Genomic DNA, 10123 nt, shown 5'->3' on the forward strand with positions numbered 1-10123 from the left:
TAAAGTATTACAAAACATAATTATTTTTATATAACTTTACATTTAAGGGTGACAAATATATCCCCAAATATTTAACCCTTTTAACAACTTCAAATCCCGTTAGCTCTTATAGAACAACCTTTTATGATACTATCATATTCTTAAACAACATTTTAATTTTTGTATGTTAACCTTAAATCCAGAAACTTTCCCTTATTGCATTATTATCTCCTTCAGTTAAATCATGACCTTCAAAATTTCAGCGAAACAATCATTTTCACTACTGCAATTCTACCCAGTTAACTTTTCATAATTATTTTTAAATTAAAGCAACATAAAGTATTACAAAACATAATTATTTTTATATAACTTTACATTTAAGGGTGACAAATATATCCCCAAATATTTAACCCTTTTAACAACTTCAAATCCCGTTAGCTCTTATAGAACAACCTTTTATGATACTATCATATTCTTAAACAACATTTTAGTTTTTTATATATTAACCTTAAACCCAGAAACTTTCCCTTATTGCATTATTATCTCCTTCAGTTCTACAACTAAATCTTCAGGCTCGTCTCATTCGTCTAAAAGCAGTGCACGTCATCCTCTGGTTTCTAACCTCCTCCAATGATACTGAAATTTGATCCACTCCTGTAACTTTCTCATCTGTCTGCATTGTTCCGGCAGCACCTTGTAAATTCTCTCTGCGTCATTGAGACTCTCCCTCACCATTCTTCTTTGTAGATTCCAAAAGTGGTATGGGGGCTGCTTTTAAAACATTACTATAAAAATCACGTGCCTGCAACACTGTAGTAAGACGATGTCTCATTCCTTTATACATCACCACCATACCCACTGGTATCTCCCATCTAAACTTAATATCACGTCGTCTTAATTCTTGCGCCAAAAAAGCAAATTCCTTCCTTCTCCTTAAGATTCTTGGAGGGATCTCTTTTAAAATCAAAACTTCTTGCTCAGCAATTACAAATTTAGTATTGTAAGAGGCTTGAATAACCTCATTTCTAATCGCTCTCTTTGTAAAGTAAGCCACCACATCTCTGGGTAATTTCCTTTGTCTTGCAATCCACGAATTAACACGAAAAATTTTGTCTATATCTTCCATAATTTCATCTGCTGGTCACCCCAGCACCCCTTCCAGAGCCTCAGAAACTATTTTCTTCAAATTTTCTTTAGGATCCTCTTTTAAGCCTCTAATTCTCACAGCAAACTCCATCTCATGATACTGTACCAAGGTCAAATCACTATCAATTTTCTCCACCACATTTTCAGTTTCTGTCATTTTTACATCTAATCTGATATTATTTTGGCTGAGATCTTCCACTCTTTCATCCAAACGCTCAATACATATAGCCATGCCTTGAAATGCAAATAAGATGTCTGCCCTTATTTCTGTTAGCTTCTCATCCAGCTTTTCATCCATAATCTCAGCTAGTTTTTCTGTTAACTTCTCATCCAGCTTTTCATCCATAATCTCAGCTAATTGTTGCGATTGCTTTTCCATAATATCTTGCATCACATTCTGCAAATCTTTAACTGTAAGAGTTGGTGCAGGTGCAGGTGCAGGGGGCAATAAAGCTTGTAACGAAAACTGCTGCACCAGAAAAAACCCCGTGCTTCTAAGAGCTTTAGAGGATTTGGTAGCCATTTTCACCCACTATTGTCTGCTACGCACTTTCACTTTCAAACTCCACAAAGTCCATTGAGTTAAAGATCATAAACTCCCTTTCACCTAAATCTCCTGTATCGCTCTGCCTGCATCCCGGTTCTCGAAGGTTCTCTCTTGCTGGCAGGGATGGTTGCAGACGCCCTGCTCTGCTCCAAAAAGCCCGGAGCAGAGGCGCCCCGCAGTCCGGAGCATACCCAGGCTTCAGGGGGGCTCAATCCTTCAGCCACCAAAACTATTAGCTCTGGCGGCCCCGGAGAGCTCTACCCCTACCTGGGCGCTCACCCCTCCTCTTCTCCCGAGGAGGGGGCTTCCGAGCCGCCGAAACAGCTGATTTGCGCTGTTTTCGGCGGCTCTACGGAGCCGCGGTGCTGGCAGCCTAAGAATGGCTGCCTCCAGCGACGCCTTGCCACCCGGAAGAGGCTAATGTGTTTCTGTCTAATGGATTTCCACCCTATGATCGAATCACCTAGCATTATAACGAAACCTGAGATTGATTTTCGAGTGCTTGCATCAGAAGCAAAACTTGCATCTGCATAAGATGTGAGAACCAAATCACAATTGGGTTCCAGATACAACGAGTAGTGTATGGTCTGTTTTAAGTATCTCAATACTCGTTTTACCGCTTGCCAGTGTCTACCAGTCGGTGCAACATTGTATCTTGCTAATTGGTTTACACTATACGAAATGTCTGGTCTTGACCAGTTGCTCAGATATGGTAGACTACCAATTAATGATTGATACACTTTTTTGTCAAAGACAGGACTTTCAAATCAGTGTTTTTAAAGTCCTGAGACATTGGAGTTTTTGCTGGCTTACAGAGCTCCATGTTGTATCTCTTCAATAATTGACTTATCTTGCTAGCCTGTGAAATCTTATAACCTTTATCGGACTTCACAATATCCAGACCCAAATAGTTATTGATCTCTCCTAGGTTCCTGATTCTGAATTTCTTTTGTAAGCTAGCAACAATGTTCAGTGCTTCTTGCTCAGTCTTCGTAATTATTGCTATGTCATAAGTAAAAAGCAATAATAAAGACATTACACCGTCCCTTTCCTTCCTAAACAAACACGGATCAGCGATACTGGCTACAAAGCCGATCACAACCAATTCATTAACAATACACTTATTCCACTCAAAACCAGATTGTTTTAAGCCTTAAAGACTTTTCTTTAATCTCCAACAATCAGTTTTCTGATCCTTGTTTACTCCTGGTGGTTTTGTTAGGTAGATAGTGTGCTGTAAGGGAGCAGGCAAAACAAGCTATGAATCATAGAATCACAGCTGGAAGAGACCATGGAGCTCTTCTAGTATAGGCAAATGGTTTTACAGTTTGTTCTTGAAAATCTCCAGTAATGGAGCACTCACAATCCCAGGAGGCAAGCTATTCTATTAATTATTTGCTGTCATTGTCAGAATATGTATCCTTATTTCTAGGTTGTATCTGTTGGATGAGTTTCACCCATTACTTCTGGTCCTGCCCTCTGGTGACCTAGAGAATAAATTAATCCCCTCTTCTTTGTGACAGCCACTCAAGTACTGGAAGTCAGCTATCATGCCCACCAATCTTTCTCCTCAAATAGGCTAGACATACCTATTGTTGTACAATTTAGCCTCCAGACCCTTTATCATCTTTGTTGCTCTTCTCTGCACCTTCACCCTCAGTATTAGAAATACATTCTTCTACTTTCTTTAAAAAGACACAGGATAACAGATTAAGAATTCTAGGAAGTGAACTAATTTTCATTTTAGAAATACCCCCCTTCCCTCCAACTATACAATACCACAGTGATAATTTCAGGATAGAAGGATTTAGCAACCAGATAACAGAAAGGAATAAAAATATAAATCCTCCCATCCTCTACCATTCAGTCAGAACTGAAGAAGCTTCTTGGATGAAAATGAAATGTCGGTAAGGAAACTCAAAGGTGAAAAAGCACCTTTGGGATAATCAAATTTATAATTCAATTTGTCATGAAAATTTCTATGTTGGATGTATTCATAAAAACCTGCACTGACTTGCTCGCTTCCTGCTCGAGTAAGGTGCATCAAGAACTTCTGTTGGCTTATTTTTTTTAATTGTTTTCTTCTCTTTTTTCTTTGTCATATATATATTGGTATTTTATGTGGATATTTAAATTGTAATCTTGATTTCAGGTAAGATCCTTAAACCTGCTGATTTTATTCCAATTTTAGAAATTTTATTAGCTTAGAATAGATCCCAATTAAATCTAATTCTTGTACATGGAAAGTACTGAAAGCTTATAATTATATATATATGGCTAGCAAATATGAAAGCAGTGGTTTTAGGTGGCTTGGTCCCATACAGAGAATTGGTTAAAATCAAATTGGCAAAATTTGAAGAAAGTGGCAAAATTTAAAGATGACTCCGAGAGAAAGGACTAAAGAGATAAAGGAAGACTGAGAAAGTTTTAGTTGAACGGGGATGTTCAGAGCCTCATAAAACAGAGTTGACTGTTTAGTGAAAAAGAAGTAATGTCTAAGAATGTATGAATGTAATGAACCAGATAGAATGCAATGACGATAAATAATAATTTGGTATAAAGTGGATTATAGCAATATTTCTTTTGCTTATCTCATTCCATTGTCATTTTTTTAACCATCCCTTACTTCCCCCCTCCCATGCTATGCATGGTATCAACCCAAATTGTAATAGTGTGGTACTTATTTAGTTATAAGTACAATTTCTCACTACTTGCGCTTACCCCTTCCTTTCCCAAAAGCACTCAAGAATGCATTCTGTGGTCGATCAGAGAATTCTTCTGGGAAGCTGTTCATTCCTTCTTTCACAGCTTTGAATCCAGACAGCACTACTACAAGGTGATGTCCAAGCCACAAGGAGTATATATTTCCATATCGTTTTGCAGGCTGCCAAGTGAATCAAAGTTGAGAAATGTTACAATCAAATAAAACAGATTATTTATAGTTAATGAGCCATTTACACTCTTTCCTAAATTCTTAATTCTAAGATCTTTCACCATATGAAATTATCTACTCCTTAGAAACTTATTTTCTCTAAGATTCCTGCCAAGAACTTTTATTCTTGAGCTTTGTTTATTTTCCTGGGATGGTCCTTTCTCTATGTTTCTACCTGAAATCGACCATCTCCTAATTGCTTGCTCATTCCCCCTTGTATCAGATGAGAGATGGTCTTCTTACTGTAGATAATGGAAGTAAATGTTAGTCTAGAACTCAGATCCAGAAAACTTTTGAAATTATTATGGAATTGCAGAATTAGAAAGGGCTATTTTTAGGCTGTAAATGTCCACCTATTGTCCACCTCAAGAATATAGAATAAAGCATCTTAAACAAAATTTATTTTATTTTATTTTATTATTTTATTTTATTTTATTTTATTTTATTTTATTTTATTTTATTTTATTTTATTTTATTTTATTTTATTTTATTATTTTATTTTATTTTATTATTTTATTTTATTTTATTTTATTTTATTATTTTATTTTATTTTATTTTATTTTATTTTATTTTATTTTATTTTATTTTATTTTATTATTTTATTTTATTTTATTTTATTATTATCACATTTATATACCGCCCTTTCCCGAAGGACTCAGGGCGGTTTACAGGGTGAATTAAAAAACAAAGATACAAAAGTTAAAAACAGATTAAAAAAAATTATATTCGTCCCTGCATAAGTAAAACCCCGGTTAAAATTAAGATTAAAGCTAACATTAGAATTCTCAGCCTGGGCCAGAGAGCTCGAAGAGCCAGGTCTTCAGGTCCCGTCGGAATGAACGGAGGTCGGGGGCAGTCCTCAGCTCCACTGGCAGCTGGTTCCAAAGGGCAGGCGCACCCACTGAGAAGGCCCTATCCCTGGGTGTTGTCCGCCGGCAGTCTCTTACCGGCGGCACCCTGAGAAGACCCTCCCTGTGGGAGCGCACTGGACGAAGGGAGCTTGATGCCGGCAGCAGGTGTTCCCTCAGATATCCCGGACCCAAGCCATTTAGGGCTTTATAGGTCATCACCAGCACCTTGAATCTCACCCGGAGGGCAACCGGGAGCCAATGCAGCTCCCGGTTGAATGAAGGGGAACCCACCCTCTCTCTGTAGAATTGGTTCCATTATCAAACATTTCTTCATAAGACTGAACTAGAATCTGCCTTCTAAAAATTCAGTCCCATTATTTCACCTTGTGCTCTGTAAGTCTTACCTGAGTATTTTGGCATGATGAGGAAAATAACTAATCAAACGTCCTCACTAGCACTTGAAGAAATGTATTCCTTATTGTACAGGACTATTTTACTAGATTTGTCTATAATTTTGATATAAAGAAAGCAATTGAGCATTATCTTGTGTATTACTGGTTAGAATCAAGTACCTTAAGGAAGTAATCTTTACGAAGCAAAATCCCGCTTGCCAAGGCAGTCCCAATGAGAGGAAGAACCAAAGGACCAGGAGGCAAATGTCTTTGGGACCAGAGTTGTTTCAGGAAGAGGAGAATCAGCAGAGCAAGCAACAAAACACACAAAAATGTCACTATCACCATCCTTGTCCTACTGGGTTTTTTTCTTTGATGCTCACTGGTGGATCTGAAGAAGGTTGTATGCTTTTGTCTAATGTTTTTCTTCTTCCTATTTTATATGCTCCATTGATGGGGAAACAAATAGCAACATGTCTTTTGATGCTCAGTGTCATTAGTGATGAAACTTTGTCAAGAAGATATTATCACATTAATTCAGGTTAATGAGGTTACCTCTGACCATGTGCCACACAAATAACAGAGGAAGAGATTTTTTTATAAAAAAAAATCAAGGGCTGTGTAATCCATTTTATCCCAAACATTGCAGTATGCCAGAATTATTTTAAAATCATAGTGTATCACATGTCCGTGAAATTTATCTGAATACAAAGGAGAATCTTGTTGGACCACAGAAGTATTATCTACTCCAGGATTATATCTCATACATACCCTTGCAAGCCCAACATCAGGACATTATCTCACTCAACTTTGCTTACAAATAAGGGAAGGTCTTCATAAAGACTTCATACTCTTGAGAACCATCTCTGGTGCCGAACAGCCTTTTGCAACTAAAACAAGTGTAACCACTATGCTAATAAGGAGGGCTGTTGTAATAGATTCTGCAGCTGGTATTTAGAAATACCTATGTAAAAATGATCTCACCAATCAGCTGCCTAACCCATGACCACATCTGAAAATAATTCATGCTAAAGTTTTAGCAGTGACAATTGTCCAAGTCTGAAGTATCAAAAATCAAAGATAATTTTAAAAGGTTCTTTCAACATGTAAATTACAAGAAAAAAATCAAGGAAACAGTTGGTCCACTAAAGAGAGAAGACAGCAAGAAAGTAACAGGCAGCAGAGAGAAAGCAGAGCTATTTAACTCATTATTTGCATCGGTCTTCATGTAAAAAGAAATTATAGCCAAACCACCAAATATATAACAGAAACAAGCAGACTAGAAATAAAAGTTAAAATAAACAAAAATAGTAAGAGAACACCTGTCTGATCTTCATGAACATAAATCACTATGACCTGATGGACTACACCACAGGATCCTGAAGGGACTCATCTCAGAACCATTCTACCATATCTTTAAAAATCTTGGAGCACTGGGAAACTACCAGAGGATTGGAAAAGAGATGATGTGGTTCCCATCTTCAGAAAGGTGAAAAAAAAATCAAACCTAGGAAACTATAGAACAATCAGCCTAACATCAATATCTGGGAAGATACTGAAAAAGATAATCAAAAAACATCTGCGAACATCTAGAAACAAACAAAGTTATAACTAGAAGCCAACAAGGGTTTGTTAAAACCATATCATGCCAAACCAGTCTTATTTTATTCTTTGATCAGGTGTTTAAATTTTTGGACCAGTGGAATGTTGTGATGTGGTATACTTGGATGAAGTAGATGAAGTAGACCACAACATACTTTGTGGAAAGCTTAAGAAAAGTGGGATAGACCATTAGATGGATTTTTAACTGGCTGACAAATTGCACTCAAAGAATATTCCTTAATGGTACTACATCTACATGGAGGGAAGTAAGCAGTGTGGTACCACAAGGCTCCATCTTAGGCCCAGTACTTTTCAATATCTTCATAAATGAGTTAGATGAGAGAATAGAAGTGGAACTTATCAAATTTGCAAATGAGGCTAAGTTGGCAGGAATATTTTATTTATTTTAATTCCATTTATATCCCGCCCTTCTCCGAAGACTCAGGGCGGCTTACAAGCCAATGCTCTAGATCAGACATGTCAAACTTGCGACGTCACGTGATGTCGCGCGACGTATCAGAGCTTTTTCCCCATTGCCAGCAATGGGGTGGGTGCAGTTTCATTGCGATGCATCCGGCCCGTGGGCCGGCAGTTTGACACCCCTGCTCTAGATGATAGGCTCAAGATCCAGAAGGATCTTGACAGACTTGAACACTGGGCCCTATCTAACAAAATGAAATTCAATGTAGAGAAAAGTAAAGTCTTACACTTAGGCAAGAAAAACCAAAAATAACCATGTAGATTGGCTTAATAGCAGTAACTGTGAGATGGGTCATGGAGCATTACTGGACAATCAATTAAATATGAGTCAACAGTGTGCCGAGGCAGCCAAAAAAGCCAATGCAATCCTAAGTTGCATTCACAGAGAGATTCAATAAAGATCACGTGAGGTACTAATACCACTTTATAAAGCCTTAATAAGACAATATCTAGAATACTGCAACCAGTTTTGGTCTCCACACTATAAAAAAAGATGTTGAGACTCTAGAAAAAGTTCAAAGAGCAACAGAGGTGATTAGAGGACTGGAGGCTAAAACATATGAAGAACAGTTACAGGAACTGGGCATGGCTTGTCTAGTGAAGAGAAGGACCAGGGCAGACATGACAGCAGGGTTCCGATATTTGAGGGTCTGTCACAGAGGGGAGGGGGTCGACCTATTTTCCAAAGCACTTGAAGGCCAGAGAAGGAATAACGAATGGAAACTGATCAAGGTGAGATTCAATCTGGAAATAAAGTCTCTAGTCTCTTCTTAAAAACCTCCAGTGGTGGAGTGCCAATGATTTCTGAAGGCAAACTGTTCCACTGGTTAATTGTCCTCACTGTTAGGAAATTTATCCTTAATTCCAGGTTGCTTCTCTCTTTGATCAGTTTCCAACCATTGTTTGTTGTCTTGTCCTCTGGTGCTTTGGAGAATAGTTTGACCCCCTCTTCTTTGTGGCAGCAATGCGTGACTTTCTTTCCCTAACTGCTTTTGCCCCTATGCCAGTCCTTGCCATGGATTTTTTAAAAAGTCCCTTCCGCTCCTATTTAGAGTAAGTGAAGCATGATCAGAGGTACGTGGGTTAATGGGCCAATATCTTCTGAAGAAAATTACAGCACTGATTTGACAGAACATCAAAGGATGGGTTGCTATTAGTTTCTGATCAAGGCGAGATTCAATTTGTAAATAAGGAGAATGACAATGACAATGAGAACAATCAACCAATTGAACAGACTGTCTTCTGCTGTTGGTGCTAGAGGCTTTCAAGAAAAGACTGGACTGCCACCTGTCAGAAATGGTGTAGGGACTCCTGCTTGGGCAGGGGGTTGCACTACAAATTCCCTCCTAACTCTGTTATTCTATTCTATTCTATTCTATTCTGTTCTGTTCTGTTCTGTTCTGTTCTGTTCTGTTCTGTTCTGTTCTGTTCTGTTCTGTTCTGTTCTGTTCTGTTCTATTCTATTCTATTCATTTGAGTTATTAAACCTACTCAAGGATGGCTTGAGTAGGACCTAGCCATCCTTTGTGATATTGTGTTTTGTCTTATGGTCCAATATTTTTATTATTCTTTTTACTCCTTACAACTAAATTATTGGTTGCCATGATGTACATCATGTATCTCATTCTGAGCACAGCCTGAAAGGTGAACTTTTGGAGATTTTTTTTTGAAGCTCACATCTGCCCTTGTTTTTAAGCTCCAGATGTTTTCTTTTTCTCCTTGGGTACAAAGCAGAACTCTAAGACTGATTGAGGTTTCACTTGGTTCCTACAGTCATTCCACAATTATCCCTTCATAAGACCTTTAATTGGGAAATTGGTAATTGTGTGCTAGACCCATGTCACAAGGATAAAAATCCCCAGTTATTTTCCTTAATTACCTTCTTGGTTGTTATTAATTTGCTTGTTCACTAAAAGTATAAATTGTCCCATTTACCAAAGTGATACTTGGTGATATGCAATACGTGACTTTCTTTCCCTAACTGCTTTTGCCCCTATGCCAGTTCTTGCCATAGATTAAAAAACAAAAAAGTCCCTTCCGCTCCTATTTAGAGTAAGTGAAACATGATCAGAGGTATGTGGATTAATGGGCCAATATCTTCTGAAGAAAATTCCAGCACTGATTTGAAAGAGCATCAAAAGGTGGGTTGCTATTAGTTTCCTATCAGCAGAGAGTAGTGACCAGGAAGAAAATC

At 37.8% G+C, this 10123-nt stretch overlaps 1 protein-coding gene across 1 annotated transcript in view; it reads right to left on the reverse strand.

The window, feature by feature from the left end:
* Positions 1-6195, reverse strand: part of LOC308668896 (cytochrome P450 2J5-like) — a gene marked incomplete at its 5' end in the record, with an annotated part of 57655 nt that extends 51460 nt beyond the window's left edge. The window contains 2 exons of the mRNA XM_081329163.1: positions 4394-4556; positions 6028-6195. Of these exons, the coding sequence (XP_081185289.1) occupies positions 4394-4556; positions 6028-6195 (331 nt within the window). The remainder of the gene's footprint in view (positions 1-4393; positions 4557-6027) is intronic.
* Between the last annotated feature and the right edge of the window lie 3928 nt (positions 6196-10123).

Source organism: Vipera berus (assembly GCF_964194415.1).
Source record: "Vipera berus genome assembly, chromosome: 5".
Classification (NCBI taxonomy): Eukaryota; Metazoa; Chordata; class Lepidosauria; order Squamata; family Viperidae; genus Vipera; species Vipera berus.